Source organism: Trichomycterus rosablanca, chromosome 3 (assembly GCF_030014385.1).
Source record: "Trichomycterus rosablanca isolate fTriRos1 chromosome 3, fTriRos1.hap1, whole genome shotgun sequence".
Lineage (NCBI taxonomy): Eukaryota > Metazoa > Chordata > Actinopteri > Siluriformes > Trichomycteridae > Trichomycterus > Trichomycterus rosablanca.
In genome coordinates this window covers 5,178,161-5,197,277 of record NC_085990.1, presented here as the reverse complement: position 1 = coordinate 5,197,277, position 19,117 = coordinate 5,178,161, and the positions used below count along the sequence as shown (strand labels likewise).

Below are 19,117 nucleotides of genomic sequence, written 5' to 3'. Positions count from 1 at the left end.
GGGCCCTAGCCATGCTTTTGGGCCCCTTATGAAAATGGATGAGGCGTTGTGGCACTGCTCTGACTTCGACTTCTGGCTATTAGGGGTCCTAGGAAAGAGGGGGGCATATTTTTAGAGGGCCCTGGTTATGAGAGCCCCTACCAGGGGGCCCTAGAGAAGAGCAGGGCATACCATTAGAGGGCCCTTGATCACGATCACGAGGGCCCCTGCTATGGGGCCCTTGACTTCCATAGAAGTCGTTTACCATGGCTCCTTGACTTTCTAGGGACCTACAAATTGCCAGGCAAGCTACCATATTTCATATTTCATTAAGGATTAGGATGCGCCAAAACCGCCTGAACTCACTGTCACTTCTGGCCATTGAATCAGATTTGGTCAGACAGCTTAATTTTGATGAATTAGTGGATGACTTTGCAAGAAAGAAGAGTAGAAAGAAACTTATATAAAATAGATTCTTGTGTTAGGGTTAGTTATTAACAGGTTGTTTAATGTATGGGGGGGGGGGGGGGCCCAGGGGCCCAGACTATCCTTAATCCGTCCTTGCCATCCAGCTGTGTTACTGAACTTTAATAAATGTACAGCTGCTCTTCAACAAGGGCCTTTATGGTCAGATAATCTTATTCCTTCACATTCAGCGTTAAGCCCTAAACAATAATAACAAATTAAAAAAACAGTTGTCACCTATAAATAAAAATATTATTAAAAAATATTATTTTTTTGTTTCTTTGATGTATTGTACAATCGTATCAGCCGACCCATTAGGAGCGTTTTTAACTTTAATTTGATTCACTTTAATTACTTGCTCCCATCAGTACAAACCCAGCAGTAAGGTGTGTCTTCTAGTGCTTGCTGAGCAATTTCCACAGAATGCAGTGCCATCACGGTGTTGGCGAGAGCCTCTGTGTTAGTATGTGCATGTGAAAATCAGACTTATTTTAACAAAACAGATGCACTCCTAAAAAGACCTAAAAACAAACCAATGCAAAAACATACACACAGAATAGCGAGTGCAGACTAGAAAAGCCGAATCACGGACATTTTTGGTGATTTAAAAATCCCGGCCGGATGCATTTTTTAGGTCTCAAAAAGAAGACATGTCCGGGAAAAAGAGGACGTATGGTCACCCTAGGTTAAGGGCCTTGCTCAAGGGCCCAACAGCAGCAACCTGACAGTGGTGGGGCTTGAACCAGTGACCTTCTGATTACTAGTCCAGTACCTTAACAACTAGACTACAACTGCCCTACAACTGTGTTCTGTGCACAAAGCTATAAAGACATGAAAAAAGCTTTCTTATTAAAAAAAACTGCAAAGAGCTAGACCTCAGCCAGACTGAACAGTTTTGGAATAAACTTAAGACATCAATTAAGGCTGTCTTGACCAAGCCATCAGTGCCCAGCCATACATATGTTCTTGTGACTGAATGGGCACAAATTACTACAGACATATTTCAAAGTCTTGTAAGAAGCATTCTCAAACAGTGACTGTTGTCATACATGAAAATATCATTAGATGTCTCTGTTTTGTTTTTTAAAATGGGATGTCCATTTCATCCCGATTTAGCTATTGATGGCTATTTACTGCTAAAACATTAAGTTGTATTCAAGATGAAAAACGTCTAAGGTAATCTTACTACTTTACTAATCCATCCACTTTCTGCAATGCTCCAGTTCCACTAGCAGCAGAACAGCCCCAAAGCATAATACATTCATTATTTCATTATACTTTACTGAAGGTATACTGTTGTTGATGTCATTGGGAACAAATGTCAGTTAAGTATTAAGGAAGCATTTTTGGAACAGGGTCTTCCGTCTTACACAGCAACCTCTAGGCCTATGGCAATGTAAAGCTTGCTTAACTGTGGACAGTGACCTGTGTGTTCCAGCAAAGTCTCATTCATGTCAGACCTGATTTCTGGTGGTTCTTGAGTCACATCTGACCATTCAGATACATTTTAGGTCAGTATACGGTAACGGTTTCTTCCACCATTCCATGTAATTTGTTCTTACAGACAATTCTTTGTACAAATGATCTAGAACAATAAAGTTTTATTTTATAAATTTACCAAAGTGACATTGCTGTAATGCTTGTGATTTATTTGAAAAGGTGCAGTCAAACTGGTTTTATTGTTATGGACTCTGTTTGTATTTTATATACTAAGATCACTGCTATTCATTTATCTATATATGTACATATTAGATTAGCTGTTAGTGTAGGCTTGGGCAGCACAGTGGCTAAGTGGGTAGCACTGTCGCCTCACAGCAAGAAGGTCCTGGATTTGATCCCCAGGTGGGGCGGTCCGGGTCCTTTCTGTGTGGAGTTTGCATGTTCTCCCCTAGCTTTAGCTCAAAGATGGGTGAACTATGATGAACAAATTTGCTTGATGATATTGTAGCACTAATCTGGTTTGAATCTATTGGCACTTGATATGATGATCAGTGATGATTATTGGTATGTTGACTGATCACCATTAGCATTCTCACAATCAGACTGAACATTTTGGGGTTGGTTCACGGTTGATATTTCATAAACTGTGTGCCCAGTTAGTGGACAAAACAAGGAAAGAAGAAGCTGCATATCGCTATGCACTCAGTTATGAAATGTTACTCCGTTATGAAATGCATTTTGTACTACTGAATGTACTATTAGTGATGGTCAATTCAGACAGGATTCATTTAGCACCAGTGCTGACCGTTACATCCGGGTCTCTGTGGCTCTGGTTGAGTTTGTTTGTTTGTTTATTAGGATTTTAATGTCATGTTTTACACTTTGGTTACATTCATGACAAGAACAGCAGTTACTCATTACACAAGATTCATCAGTTCACAAGGTTATATGGAACACAGTCACCTCACTTGCATGTCTTTGGATTGTGGTAGGAAACTGGAGCTCCTGATGGAAACCCACGCAGACACAGGGAGAACATGCAAACTCCGCCCCACCTGGGGCTCGAACCCAGGACATTCTTGCTGTGAGGCGACAGTCTCTGGTTGAGTAAAATCAGAAACGCGTGTTTGATGTGAGTTTGTTTGTCCCTGCCCAGACCCCGTACTCAGTAGCTCAGTCGCTAAGCTACATGTTTTGATCACTTGCGTGTTCGCTGTTTGCTCGCTGCAGCTGTCAGAAATGCTGAATGTTCTGGATGTTTATTTGGATAATTTAACTCTGATTCAGTGATTATAAAGATAATTAAACATGAATGAATGAGGGTGTGTTGTGTCAACTGTACGGTTTGATCTGTAGACAGGCTCAGGAGTGACTGCTAACGGGCTAACAGAAGCGCTACACTGTAAGTAAACACTGATTTACTTTATTGTTCTGTACACATCAGGGGTGTGAACACTTCTGTCAGGTTAGTCAGGGCTTAAGCCTGTCCAAACAATTAAGGAAAACAATTATGGAGCACTTTATATGAGTCTAGTTCAAACCAAACACGTCTCCAGTCTTATTCTGATTTTCTGATCTTTTAAATAAAACGTCCTGAAAGGTTAAAGTGAACGAGAATGTAGCAGCTCATTTTTATATGCAAAATTATAAATCATTTACTGAGTTTATCACATCAAAAAACATAATGTAGCTTGTACTAAAGTTATAACAGCTTTATTTCATGTGTTATTGCGGTTATTATTATTATGTGATGTTACATTTAGCAAATGAATACAATGTGTATGAAATTGATTCACTGTAGGTTACAGGTTTGATTTAATTTAAATTATAATCTATCTGTCTGTCTGTCTGTCTGTCTGTCTGTCTGTCTGTCTGTCTGTCTGTCTGTATATATTTATCTATCTGTCTATATATTTATCTATCTATCTATCTATCTATCTATCTATCTATCTATCTATCTATTTATCTATCTATCTATCTATCTATCTATCTATCTATTTATCTATCTATCTATCTATCTATCTATCTATCTAGCTATCTAGTTGTATGTCTGTCTATCTATCTATCTATCTATCTATCTATCTATCTATCTATCTAGTTGTATGTCTATCTATCTATCTATCTATCTGTCTGTCTGTCTGTCTGTCTGTCTATCTGTCTATCTATCTATCTATCTATCTATCTATCTATCTATCTATCTATCTATCTATCTGTCTATATATTTATCTATCTATCTATCTATCTATCTATCTATCTATCTATCTATCTATCTATCTATCTAGTTGTATGTCTATCTATCTATCTATCTGTCTGTCTGTCTATCTATCTATCTATCTATCTATCTATCTATCTATCTATCTATCTATCTATCTATCGAGACCCTCGTATCAAACAAGGTCAAATATCATCGTCCTCATGTCGCTGTCCCCCCCCCCCACTTCATCCCGGTGTCTCCCCCATCCTACTGTTGTCTGAGCTGCTGAGTGGTTGTTTTTACAGAAGGTTTTTGCTTTAGATGTGATTATGGTGATGGTGTGTAGAACATTCTGTGCTCACTGTAGACGAGTGTGTGAGTGAGCGAGTGTGTAAGAATCATGAGGATGATGATTCAGCAGAGTGCTACCTGACCAAACATTTACACACAGCATGAAGCTTTGCAACAGGGTTTAATGTGTCCTGTTCTGTATTTTTAGGTAAAGAAAAACATTAATCTTTCATTTTATATGCTAAATACTCATCTATTCACTTTCTCGAGTCAGAAACGAAGGGACAAGAATTTTGAATTTGAAGGCCCACATATGTAAAACAATAAAGGATAGATTTTATTCAGGAAAATAATGAGCAGTTAATGATTTTGTTACTGTGTTGTTAATAACACCCCATGTGTTCTTTACTCCTTTTCTTGAGCGTGGGATCCAGGAAACAAAAAATCTGTTTAAAATCCTTTTAGTTCTTGTGATGAATGAGGCAATGATGAATATGATAAAGAATATGTATAAACAGTATTTTCCTCCTACTCTGTAGCCATTAAACTCCCCATCTCTCAAAAAAAAGAACACAAATGATGATAGAAAAAGTTCAGCTGCTCAGGTGGTGCGGCGGTAAAAACACACGCTGTTCACCAGAGCTGAGATCTCGAATACATGGTATCGAATTTCGGCTCTGCCTGCCGGCTGACCGGCCACATGAACAACGATTGGCCTGTTGTTCAGATAGGGGCAGGATTAAGCCGGATGGGGACTCTCTCTCAGACTAGTGCGATTACGACCTCTGCTGGCTGGTTGGTGGCGCTTGCACGGAGATGGGAAAGGAGTGCGGTAGAGGGTTTGGCTCTCCGTACACAGCACTGTACTGCACTGCACTCGTCAAGTGTAGGTGATAAGATGTTCGATTGCTGTGCACGTGTCGCAGGGGGCGTGGAGCAGCCTCGTCCTCCCCAATCAGGAGCAGGGACCAGCATTAGTGAGAGGAGGATTGACGGGCAGAAATTGGATGCACTAAAGTGGGAGAAAACGGAAAGGAAAAAAAAAAAGTTTAAATTCCTTTATAAAGTCATTGTTATGAGGTCATGTCTATAAATAATAAACTATTAGGATGAGGTTTATTTGTTTGGTTTTTAAAATCAAGATGGTTTCCAGACCAGCACTAACCATGAGTGCCGAGGCCTCCAGTCCTGTCCGGCCCTAACCACCCCACCTTCTGTTTCCACAGGTCTGAAAACTCAGACGCTCCGAGATGTCTGACTCGGTGGAGCGTACCATGGAGGCGGAGCCTCTAAAAGGTGGGCAGGAAGAAGTGGGTAAACCCAATGGGCATGGCTGTGCAGGGAAAGTGGGCATTTCTAAGATGTCGGGCTGCCGCACAGCGATATTTCTCGTCTCAGTCTTTCTTTGCCTGAGTGTCATCTTTGCCTTCTCCTTCATCCTGCCATGTCCAGTCAGACCTCAGTACCTGCATTCCTGGAATGTCACACTGCCTGCTGCAGGTACGCACACACACACACACACTCATGTTATTTGACCAAATGTTTATTGATAAAATTGATAAAGTTACATATTCTTCCTTAAAGATTAGTATTAATTAGCCCAGATTTAGTCATTCCCCTGTTGGAGTTCTCTTGCATTTGGTACCACCTCCGCTCAGGCCGAGGAGAGCTGAGACTACACACTCTCACTGAAACACGCATCTTGATGGACCTGACCTGCAGGTTGAGAAGTTCTGCTCTGAAGTGTTTCCAAACGTTCTTAGTGTTTCTGTCTCTTTGTATCTCTCTGCATTACAGCAACATATGATTTCCTGGCTGTTGCTGATGCTAGTAAGGACAAAGTGCAGGATGTTTTTTTTATCTATAAGAGTGCAGAGGGTCGAATGAACCGCAACTGCACTGATGAAGGTGAGAATTTCACTAATTCATAGTTTCTAAATGTATTTTTATTACTTAATGAATTTAATGTCCTGTAATGGTAAAGAAAAGATGCAAAACATTTTCTCAATAAAATCTCTCCATTATAGCCTGCTATGCAATTCTAATGCAATTCTATTGGAGGAATTCTTTATTATTATTGTGTAGTATAATACAAATAATCGACTTATAAATAATAGATTCTTCATCACTAAAGTATCTTCCCATTACTCCAGCACCAGCCAGTGGAGAAACTCTCAAAGCTCTTCTTACGTTATGCTTCTTAGTAGCCCAAATGTAACGCCCAGTGTTTATAGTTGAATAAAATTGTTTACTGCTTAGAATCTAATTGTTCTGTTATTTAGATAAGCATCATGTGATAGTGTGTGTGTGTGTGTGTGTGTGTGTTTGTGTGTGTGTGTGCACGCCAGGTCTCTCCTCTCCCTGCCTGTTTGTTTTGGCTGTTGACGGCACTAAAGGAAGGACTATATGGGAACAGCCGTTATCTGCTGAATTTGCTTGGGCACAGTGTGACGTGGGTGAAGTCGGAGATAAAAGAAAAATTTGTCTGGTGGCTCATGATGATGATAAACTCACAGCCATCAATATATACACAGGTACTTCTCTTTCACACACATATCTAAGTATGAGGGCACAATGGGAGCAAGGGGACACTGAGTATGAGCACTATGTAAACTTGTTGTTGTGTAGGTGAGATCCTGTGGCAGAGATCCAGACCTACAGCTGCTAACAGTAGCTTCCCGGTGATCAGTCTGCCGGATCTGGACAAAGACGAAATCAGTGACATTGCAGTGCTTAGCTACCCGGCACACAACACTACACTGGTATGGACATGGACACACACACACACACACACACACATACACATACAAGCTAGATGTGCATGCCAACGCTTATTCTGTAGCACTGGTGCATGCAAGGGTGAGGGAGTAATTAAATGTTGGGCTGATTGCAGTTCCTCATAGTTCACGTGTTGAATGCAGCAGATCTGATCAGCATAAAGACCCGACTTTGTCACTTTGATAAAGAGCAAATGCTTATGGTTAGCTGACTGGGTTGAAGCAGAGCGGTAGAGAGAACAGAGTGGCGACACTCTCATAGGGAACCGTTGGAAAGGGGGCGGGACATTTTTTCTGCGCAGCTTCCGGGTTGTGGAGCTCTGTATAGTTCCAAACAACCCATAGAGCCCCATTCATTTCCACTACTTATCCAGCATTTTTAGCTGTATGTTGCTTTGTTTTAAAACAATTATGAATTTAATGTCATTAATATACTTAATACTGTTATTGTTTAGCATTTGCTCAGCACTAAATGTTACATGTTTATCTTAATTAATAGGTATAACTGAATTTAGCTTATTCAGTTTAGCTTAATTAATGACACACGAGTCTTTTCACCTAAAATGAGTTGATTAATCAAGAGTCTTGTTACAGAAATGATAATAAAATATTAGAACCACAATAAATCATTATACTTTTACTTTCATACTTCAGTACATTTGAAGGTAAATTTAGTTTAGTACTTTAGTGGAGGTAAAGAGTATTTTTACTTTTACTACTACTTTTACTGGAGTAATATGTTACCTTGGATATCTCTACTTTAACTCAACTGCATGGTTTGTGTACCTTGTCCACCACTTACATTAGACAAAATGAACTAGTGCATATTCATAATGAATTCATTAATGTATTACATGTAGGAATCAATTATTAATCACTCATGAAATAAGAGATGAATGAATGCTTTTTCATGTACCTTAAAGGTACGGTAGTGTGTTTATCAATCTGTTCCTTCAGTGCAGGTAAACCTTATGAATCCAGCCACATGGTTTAGTGACATGAGTGTTTAGCCAAAATGATTATTATTATGAATCCTCAGGAAAGTGAAGGGAGATTAGTTTATGTAAAAAACAAAACATAAAAAAACTTTAATCTCTGTACTGTATATTGTCTCTACTACTTAATGATATCGCATTATGTAATGTATGCTAATATAATGTACTGTGTGTTAACAAGAACGACCTATTAACAAGTCATTATAAACATCAAGCTTCCACTTTATATACCAAATTGACATTAAAGCAGATGCAGTAAATGTAAACGCAGTTGAAAATACCCAGAAATTGTACAAATGTTTATTATTTGCCGTTTAATATTTCATTTACTGCTGCCTGTCCCATATGAGAACATGACAGCGCCGGGTTTGTTTGGAACTATCGGAGGGTTACATGAACCACGTGACCGCGTGGCGGCGAGATCAAGGAGTGTCGCAACTCTCTCTATCTACGGCTCTGGGTTGAAGTATCTCCCAAACAGCAAGGGGTGCTCACAGATACCCTCAGACACTGGTCTGAGGAGGAACACGCCACCAGCTGCCAACAGGAGGTATCTACAAAGTAGTTAAAGGACCTGCTGGTAATGTGCTGGTACCTGATATAACAGGACACTTGTTGGGTGGTTTTAATGATGTGGCTGATCAGTGTAAATATTTGCAGTCTGAACATTAAGCTCCAACAGAATCAGATCCAAGTCACTCTTGTATGTGGATTTGATTGGAAAACACACACCTCACACACACCAGTCAGATTTGAAGTGGGTTTTGGATCACAACCCCTACAGTACTAAGTGTCTACTTGCTTGAATCATCACCACAGCAACCAAGTTGGCTTAGGAAAAAGGTACTACAGTATAAACAGACCAATCAGAATTGGCCACTTGAAGATTTGCTGATTTTCTCTGCAGCATAAACGTGATTTAAAACACACATTTGAGATTCAAGTTCCTGGTCTGGATGGAAACATCATGTGTGCAGCAAGATGTTTATTTAAATGTGTCCGAAAACTGGTATTGACATTGATTTGTGTGTAAAAACTGTAAATCTCTCTTCTCAGGTAGAGCTCGTCTTCCTCTCTGGAAAATCAGGCAACATGACTGGCTCCAAGGTGGACGTGAACATGGCTTTAGGTAGAATGATCGCGCACCATCATTATGCTACAAGCAGTCAAGCTCAATACCTCCTGCTTCACACAGGTAAACATACACCCAACACACACACACACACACAGTCTTTATAATCACTTTTCAACATGTGATTATTTTCACACAAGCCTTGAACACTGGCCAGGTCTTGTCACTCAGAACTGTTTCTCAAACATAGTCATGCTATACCTTCTAATTCATCCACCACTCGAGCATTGACCAGCCAGCAGTGGGCGCATTTTTGCAGCAGCATTGAGCAGCTCTGTTAACCGCCCTACCTCAGACACAGCCGAGTGTTCTTGTTTGACATTCAGTTAGGTTGATGGCACCACCAAAATTATTGATGCATTTCCTCCCCATTTTCTCCTAATTTAGCGTTGTCAATTCGTCTTCCGCTGCTGGAGATTCCAGTCGTGTCCGAAGAGGGTGTTTTTGCCTGCCTCACGCTCCCTCCGACACATGCGCAGTCCACCGACCCCTTCTTGAATTAGTGCGTGAGTCCAGTATTCCCGCGCAGAGAGCCACGCACTGATCTCCGTGCTCCTTTACTTTCTGTACAGGCACCTTGAGCTGCTAACCAGAGTCCTTGCACAGCGTCAAAGACCCCACCCACTTTCAGTCCGGTCTTTTCCCACCCAGCAGACTTTAATGGCCAATTTAGTCTGCTGCAGGCATTACCATTTATGTCCGCTAGAGGGTGCCCAGTCGATCGGTAGCAGAGCTGAGGTTCGTACTTGGGGAGTTCCAATAATGTGGTTTGAGATGGTGTGATCAGAATACTGTCATCAGCTCAGCAGCAAAGTTAAAGCTCCAGTCACATTATATTAAATAACTACTGCAGAGATTAGTGAAAAGTTAAACCAGAAGTACTCAAATTCGGGTTCAGAGAGGTATTTTCCTGAGCTGCCCTGCCATTTAAAGAGCCTGTTTTAACACCCCATGGCATAAGGACTTGTGTTGTGGATTCATGACTTGTGCTGGGTATGTTGACTAAGAAAGGACATCCCCTAATTATGTCTGCCTCTTTCTCTCAGATTCAGGGTTGTTTGCACTGGGCATGTGGAGGTTAGCGGAAAGCGCTCAAGTGCAGTCCAAATTAAAGCAGGAAAAGAGCTGGGAAAAGAAAGCTGATACTGCAGGACTCATTCCACTATACAGGTATAATACACAGACACACTAACCATCTAAAAGCTACATCACAGAACAGAAGTTTAGGAACATACTTAACATGGATAAGTACACATGAATGAACACGTTTACATTAATGCATTTAGTAGGAGGAGGAGAAATCAAGAGAATTTCCATGAATCTGCAAACATTCATGAATAATATTGGTGCTGCATCCCAAACCTCATAGTGCATATTGGTAATATTCACGTAGCCTGATCACTTGTGCCATTGAATCATTGCATTCGGTCCTAATTGTAAGGTGCTTTGAATAAAGGCACTCGCTAAATGCCAGAAGGGCAGCACGGTGGCTCAGTGGGTAGCGCTGACGCCTCACAGCAAGAAGGTCCTGGGTTTGATTCCCTTTCTGTGTGGAGTTTGCATGTTCTCCTCGTGTCTGTGTGGGTTTTCTCCGGGAGGTGTGGTTTCCTCCCACAGTCCAAAGACGTGCAAGTGAGGTGAATTGGAGATACAAAATTGTCCATGACTGTGTTTGACATTAAAAACCATGAGCTTGTTAGACATCCCATTCCAAAATGGGGCTAATGTGGAAGAAACTGCTTAGAGCCCTGACCTTAACCCAACTGATCAACTTTTTTCAGTTGTCCCCATTGATCATCAGTAATTGTATACCTATAAACTGTATTTATCTGTTTGCCATGGCTGTAGCTAAAACACAGGAACATAATAGTTACAAGTGGTCATCTAGGGGACCTGTTCATTTTGACATGATTGTTTTGAGTGTAACACTGATTTAGTGCATGTTTACTATCAATCACGTCCTGAATTGTGGGTAATAGTGGACTAGTGACAGAGGCTCATGTCTGCCATTGCAGCTCCGACTCTCTGCAGCGTGTCATGAAGGTGAATGTTGGCTCTTCAAGCTCCTCTCCACCACTGCTGCTCCTCACTGACTCCACTCTGATGCTCTTCAACACTCACACTTTCACCATCACCTGGAGCACTAACACCACTAACACCAGCAACCTGCTCAGGTACACACACACACACACACACACACAGAGAAAAGGTTGTGATTTAATGTCATTATAGAATGTAATGAGATGTTTTCTCTCATGTTTGTGTTCAGTACGCCATCTTTCGGCCATTTCAATAAAGATGGAGTTCTAGACATCATGCTGGAGGAAGACCTGAAAAATGAAACCAAAAGAGTAAGTACCTGACTGCACACTACAGCCGTGTGTATGTGGTGACTGGTTTATACGAGGTTTGGGTGGATGCTGTTGGTTGGGGGACCAGTCAAGGTTCAGGTGACTATTTTTTTGGAAAGGGGGGGGGACTCTGGGGGAGTTTTGGGTCAGGATCAGTCGAGGGCTGGGGTGGGTTAGGGCTGAAGGTTTGGGAAGTGGATCGGGAAGGGACCAGTTGACAGCTGGACTGAAAAGGAGGTGACCAGTCGAGGGCCAGATTAGCATTTGAGGGCCACTTCAGGCAGCTGAAGCCCTGATGGTGGTTTGGGGATAGTACTAAGGCTAGCTCAGAGTTGTCCCTGTGGATGAATGAGTAATATGTGAGTGTGTCAGCCTGTGATGGAATAGCACTTGGTCCAGGATGTGTCCAGGGTTCCCATGCAACACCATACTTTAACCTGACCAGGATGAAGTGGTCAGGAACAGTAAAAACAAGAATAAAATTAACTTATTAAGCAAAGTGGATATCACAGTTGATTAATCATTTTTTCCAGGTATTTCCTTTAATTTTTCAATTTGATATAGTAAGAGCGGAACGTGTGTGTGTGTGTGTGTGTGTGTGTGTGTGTGTGTGTGTGTGTGTGTGTGTGTGTGTGTGTGTGTGTGGTGACTGGTTTATATGAGATTTATACGGGATGTGTTTCTGCCTTGCATCCAGTGTTCTCATGTAGTGCCAGACTCACCACAACCCTGACCAGTATTAAGTGTACAGTGATCCCTCACTTAAATGAAAATCCGCAAGGTAGCGACGCTATATCTATTTTAATATTTATACATTATTTTAGTAGTTATACACTATTTTAAGTTTTTATAAACCCTCCCCACTCACTTATACACTACATAACACTTTCCCATTCCCTTAATAACCTTTCCCACTGTACCTGTTTCTTTTAAAACACTCCTTAAATGTTCATACATACTGTACACTAAAAGTGTTTTAAACTCTTAAACCTAGATACGTAATTTTTAAAATTTGATATGGGTACTCACCATTGAAGAAGATACGTCCTAGAGGTTCAGTAGATTGATGACGATGAATGCCAACAAGACGATGGAAATGATATTTAAGTGAAAACCCGCGAAAAGCGAACCGCGAAGTAGCGAGGGACCACTGTATTTTCAATTTGTTATAGTGAGAGCAGAACATTATATATATCTGTGTGTGTGTGTGTGTGTGTGTGTGTGTGTGTGTTAGGTGCTGGTTATAAATGGGCAGACGGGCAGTGAGCTGTGGGAGGTGCATCTGCCGTTCCAGTCTCAGAATCCCCGACCTGCTTCTGTCCTCACCAACAACTATTACTCTGTATTTATGATGTGGGGAGACAGTTATACACGCCCTAACGACACGGTAAGTACACACACACACACACACACACACACACTTGAATATGAACACAATGTCAGTTTATTAACTTGGGAGCCAGACACTATTAGAATGTACCATAACTTTTGTACAGGCCACAATTCATATTGAATTCAATACTCTGACATTGAAGGTGCATTGAAACTTGTTGAGTTTGATGTGCAACCTGGACTTTGACCAGAGGTGTCTAAACTTTTGTGTGTGCACAATTGTGTGTAAGATACCGGGCTGCAGAACTTCCCAGCATGTTCTGTGTTGCTGAATTCTGGACTGTCCAGCACTTGGCATAGCCCACCACAAATGCCTCACAGAAGTCGCTCCCTTAGTCGCAACATATGATATAAGAAACTACCTCTAACCCATGCATTAATAAAAGCACTAGCATGTAAAGTTTTACTGACATTCAGCCAGTAACCAGTACACCTACACCTTTTGTTAAGCTGTGTGTGTGTGTGTGTGTGTGTGTGTGTGTGTGTGTGTGTGTGTGTGTGTGTGTGTGTGTGTGTGTGTGTGTGTGTATAGAGCTTGGTGAATGGGGAGCGTTCCTTGTACCTGCTGTACCCCTTGCATTCTAATGTGCTGCTGGAGAAAAGAATCCCTTCCCAAAATATCACTGCATTTAAAGGTAACACACACACACACACACACACACACACACACACACACACACACACACACTTCTTTCTTAGTAATTTCAACACACAGTAGACTTGGATCTGCAAATAATGAAATAACCTGAAGGTGTTCTATGGATTTAGGTCCCATAACTGGGGAGACCACTGAAGATACATGCAAAACCAGTTGTCATGTTTATGGAACCAAGTGACTTGGGAGCGCAGTGTGTCTCATGTTAATTATTTCCCTACATTACTGCACTACCAACACCAGTTAATGCTGGGTTTATGGATTCATGTTGTTCATGCCAAATTCTAATTTGTGTCTTGTCCCAGGGTTTGCCCGGGTTTCCCTAAGGTTCTTCTCACCTTCCAAAAACATGCAGAAGGTGACCTGTCTGCTTTAAATTGTCCTATCCAAAGTGTATGTCCTATCCTGCCTTCCCCCCAGTGCTCACCACAACCCTGACCAGCAAAACGTGATGATTTTAAAATATTTAAATCATGTACATTGTTTCTGTGTGTGTGTAGCAACTCTGTTGGAGCGTGGTCGCCATGCCTGTTACTTCATCTTGACCGGAGAGAATGGTGGGGCGGGGTTTCAAGGGGAGGAGCCAGTGATCCTGACCAAGCGCAAGGTCAAGGGCAACGTATCTCGGAGCGCCGTGCTGAAAGTGAGCGGGGCCGATGGACTGAGCGAAGACGTCTCTCCGCAGTTGGCGGAGTCTGTGAGGGAGGCGTTTCACAGGCTGAGGTTCAGCAGTGACCAGTGAGAATCTCCCATCTCCAAATCTGATCTCCAAATCCAATCTACAGTTAATTAGATGACTCCCGTTCTGATTGGCCGAGACCCACGGGATCTTTTTGCATAGTTCTTAGAGAGCAATAATGACCTGAACACTTCCGATATTCAGTCAGTCTGGGTGTTTACACGCATTGTTTTGTGCTCTGTGGAGCTGTTTGATGGATTAGAAGTGGAAAATTAAGATGGATGCATTTGCGAGTTGCTTCAAATGTTCTACCAAAGATTCAACACGACCTTCTTTCACTTCAATAGCATGATAACAGTGCTTTTAAAGATTCAAACCTAGTTCTCTAAAGCTGCTGTCCTGTAAAGCCATGCTAGGACTATACACTGTGTACATGCTTGTTTACTTCTGTACTCAAGGATTTATTTCCCTCAGAGACCTGGATATCTTCCCAGGTCCTCATCCCAATTCACTGAAGTAGCTTTCTCTCAGGACTGTCCTTCAAAAAATCTACCTAACATTACGCCATAGGTGTTAGCACCTCCAGATCTCATCCCAATCCACTAAGAACGAGTTTTACCTCCAAATGTGGTTCTCGCTATGCACAACGTCTTTACCAGAGCAGCCTTGCCAGCCTGATGTTGTAACATTAATCCCTAGCTGTTGGGTTTTGCCCCACTGTAGATTTTGCTCCTGAATCATTAGACTGCGTTTACACAATCTGCGGCAAAACCACTTTTGCGCTGCTATGTCGTTGTTTCCTGTGCTCTGTGATGGAGATGTTTACATTGCTTCTGCACTATCTTGTAAGTCGCACATCGCTCAGATTTAAAACTGATTCTCACTGTTTCACAAAAACCCTAAACTGTTTTATTCCACTTTCAGTTAGAAACCACAACAGTGACCACTGAGCTTCGAAACTGGGAGAGAGCAAACCCATGTTTGCTAATCCTGGAACCACTAGTTGTAGCTTTGTAGCTCTTTAAAACAAATGAATGCAGCGTTCGATTGAAGCAACAACAGTTTATGAAGCTTCGCCAACTTTTCATCTTCTCAGGTCCAAATAACAACGCTGCAGAACTCAAATACATTTCATACAAACCTGCATGTGAATAAACCATTTATATTGTCTGTCAGTATTGTGGATTGTCTGACAGTATGCACTTAGCATGGTAAACGAAGTGCAAAACTCGATCAGCAAAGCCACCCAATGCAGGGTTTGCTACCTTTTTTGAACAATAACCTCATTAAAGTGATGACGTAATGCTTAATAAATTGGATGAGTAATTAGAATGTTGCAGATTTAAACCCAAGCACTCCAAAGCTTCAAGTGTTGAGCCCATCAGCAAGGCACTCACTGTTAGTGCTGCTATTTTCTTCTATACTCAATACTTTCACAAATGGCTGCATGATTATCTTCAAAGACCAAGACCAAAAATAAGGTTTCTATCATGCTACTCCACCAGCTAACCCACTATGTGAGGCTGGATTGGGTATCAACTCCTACTGGCTGGTCCTGTTCCTCCGTACACGTTAGTCCGCCATGTAGGAATCCACACTGGCTGGTAACTGCTTGCGTGCAGTTCTTCTCAGCTAATATGGATGTTGTGCATGAGGAGATTATTAATGTGCCTTCCTGTAGCATAGCGATGACTTCTGAGAATGTAAGGTCTGGGTGGAGGACCATTCTCATAACTGTTATCGTGTGATAGTGTATGTTGTAGCAGGTGCAGCAGTGTTGTTGGGATTTTTCGAGAATCATGTCACATATGGGTCAGGTCTCTCCAATGCCCTCTAACGTTTTAGAGAATAGTTATTAATAATGACCCAGTGGAAGCAGGCGTGCACCCGGCCCTGGTTGACACAGGTACACAGTTGCTTATTCACACTTGCACTATATGGCCAAAAGTATTAGGACACCCGACCATAATCTTGTCGGACATCACATTTCAAAAACTAATGGTATTAAAATAGATTGACCTCTACGTGATCTTTTCTATGTAAGCTATAACAGTCACTCTTCTGAGAAAGCTTCTCACGAGACCTTTGAAGTATGTCTGTGGGAATTTGTGCTCATTCTGTCGAAGGAGCATTTGTATGGTTCTGCACCAGGGTCAAGAAATATGCCTCAGTTTCTGTTTAATAAATGTTCCAAATAATTCCAAAGTGGGGCTGAGGTCAGGGCTCTGTGCAGGCCACTGGAGTTGGTTTAAACTGAGCTTTTCTTCATGTCTTTATTGCAATAATTTGCTGTATAATAATAATCTATATACACTGAGTGCCTCTTATTGTACACTGAGTGCCTCTTATACACTGAGTGTACTCTTATTGTATGTTCCTGTTTTCACTGTGTGTGTTTGTGTTTGTGTTTGTTGACTGACTGTGTGTTGACGGTTTTCTCTCAAATGAACATCCTGGAACTTTCTGGTTTTGAGTTGGAAAGAAAGTTAGTTGATTGTGAGGATGTTTGGGTATTTTTTGCGTGTGTGTTTATTAACCTTTGCATCATCTTCAGATCTGTCTGAGACGTGTTCTGTTCACTAGTGTACAATTGCTGGATTTATTAATCAGTTAGTGTAATTTCATGCTGGAGTCTTTAGCTGGTACCAAAGTTTGAGTTAAAGCTCTGTGCAGTCTGGACTGATCTGCTGTAGAATGACTTATATTCAAGTAAAAAAAAAACCAGCAAGGCATGGAATTACACCAGGGGTGTCCAAACTTTTGCTTAAAGCTGTATGTATGTATTTAAAAACCCCAATGAATCATCTGGTCCTACAGTCAGTTTCATTATCAAAGAGTTAAAAATGTGCTGCAGATTAATAATAGATAGCTGTTATATATACACCCATCATCCATAACATTAAAACCACCTCCTTGTTTCTACACTCACTGTCCATTTTATCAGCTCCACTTACCATATAGAAGCACTTTGTAGTTCTACAATTACTGACTGGAGTCCATCTTTTTCTCTACATCCTTTTTTAGCCTGCTTTCACCTCCTGACCACTTCAAAGGTCAGGACCCCCACAGGACCACCACAGAGCAGCTATTATTTAGGTGGTGGATGATTCTCAGCACTGCAGTGACACTGACATGGTGGTGGTGTGTTAGTGTGTGTTGTGCTGGTATGAGTGGATCAGACACAGCAGCACTGCTGGAGTTTTTAAATACCGTGTCCACTCCCTGTCCACTCTATTAGACACTCCTACCTAGTTGGTCCACCTTGTAGATGTAAAGTCAGAGACCATCGCTCATCTATTGAAGCTGTTTGAGTTGGTCATTTTCTAGACCTTCATCAGTGGGCACAGGACGCTGCCGACGGGGCGCTGTTGGCTGTATATTTTTGGTTGGTGGAGTATTTTCAGTCCAGCAGTGACAGTGAGGTGTTTAAAAACTTCAGCAGTGCTGCTGTGTCTGATCCACTCATACCAGCACAACACACACTAACACACCACCACCATGTCATTGTCACTGCAGTGCTGAGAACGATCCACCACCCAAATAATACCTGCTCTGTGGTGGTACTGGGAGAGTCCTGACCATTGAAGAACAGCATGAAAGCATGCAGAGAAACAGTCAGTAATTGTAGAACTACAAAGTGCTTCTATATGGTAAGTGGAGCTGATAAAATGGACACTGAGTGCAGAAACAAGGAGGTGGTTTTAATGTTATGGCTGATCGGTGTAAGTGTGCTTGCCCACCATCGCTAAGATCCTTCCTTGCACCCATTGTTTCCTGGTGCTACTGAACCTGCTGTAACCCTGACCAGGATAAAACGGTTTACAAAAAATGAAAAATGAATAAACTGTAGTTATAATAAAAAGAATCTGGTTGGAATTATTTCTGGCTATAGTGAATGATTTACAGGTTAAATGTAAATCGTGTGTGTATAAACGAAAACATTTAGCAAATATCAAAGCTGCTCTGATACAGCTATCAGAAATACATTTATTATGATTTAATTTATTTAAAAAGGAACAATGTGGTCACCCTTAAACCAGAAAATGAAGTTGTGCATTCAGCTAGGTACTGCCTTCCAAATCACATAATACTGTGCTAACAAGTATTGCTATAGTTGCACTACTAAGTACTAATGGTGTACACTGTGTAGTCTAGTAATGTGGTTTGAGACTCTGTATCTGCCTCCAGTGTGCTCATGCAAACTCTTATTATGTCAGCTGAGAAGTGCATTAAACACCAAACAAACATCTGGGTGGGTGAAGATCTCAGACAAATTTGGTTTCCTCTTTTTGGCACTTAACCTCTGGAGGCTTTGTTGTTGAGTCTGAAATGTTAATTTACACAGTGTTAACACAGTGTTCTGTTCTGCAGCAACGTCTCAATTCATCACTCAAGTCTATGCTGGTCTGAATGTAGGGTGAATGTTATATATTTGATACACTGATGGTTTGATGGTGTGTAATTGTGTTGGATCTGGTTGCTGTTGGGACTTGAATCTGATTCAGGATCAGTACTGTTACGCTGTGCCATGCTGGATTTATTAGATGTAGATGAACCTGTAGATCAGGTCTAGTTTCAAATTCTCTCTCTTGATCTGAACCACAATCAATAACTGCTGAGTGAAAATGTTAAATAAAGACACAACAGATCTCAAAAAGATTTAGAGTTTGGTGTTTTATTTTTTGTCCTTATTATTATTATATAAGACTTTTATCAGACAGCAATGTCAGCTAGAAACAAACTGCTCAGAATCTGCATTGACTAAGC

The 19,117-nt window shown here is 41.3% G+C and overlaps 2 protein-coding genes across 2 annotated transcripts in view; both read left to right on the top strand.

The window, feature by feature from the left end:
* The window catches only part of lyrm1 (LYR motif containing 1), a 176,436-nt gene that overhangs the window by 89,307 nt on the left and 68,012 nt on the right, over positions 1 to 19,117 (top strand). The window lies entirely within an intron of this gene.
* Positions 3,210 to 19,009, top strand: fam234a (family with sequence similarity 234 member A). The gene is made up of 12 exons (XM_062992503.1): positions 3,210 to 3,286; positions 5,596 to 5,869; positions 6,167 to 6,277; positions 6,718 to 6,903; positions 6,998 to 7,131; positions 9,198 to 9,336; positions 10,320 to 10,443; positions 11,289 to 11,447; positions 11,543 to 11,624; positions 12,859 to 13,011; positions 13,549 to 13,651; positions 14,172 to 19,009. The coding sequence occupies exons 2-12, from the start codon at positions 5,620 to 5,622 to the stop codon at positions 14,411 to 14,413; spliced, it is 1,683 nt and encodes a 560-aa protein (XP_062848573.1). The 5' UTR covers positions 3,210 to 3,286; positions 5,596 to 5,619; the 3' UTR covers positions 14,414 to 19,009.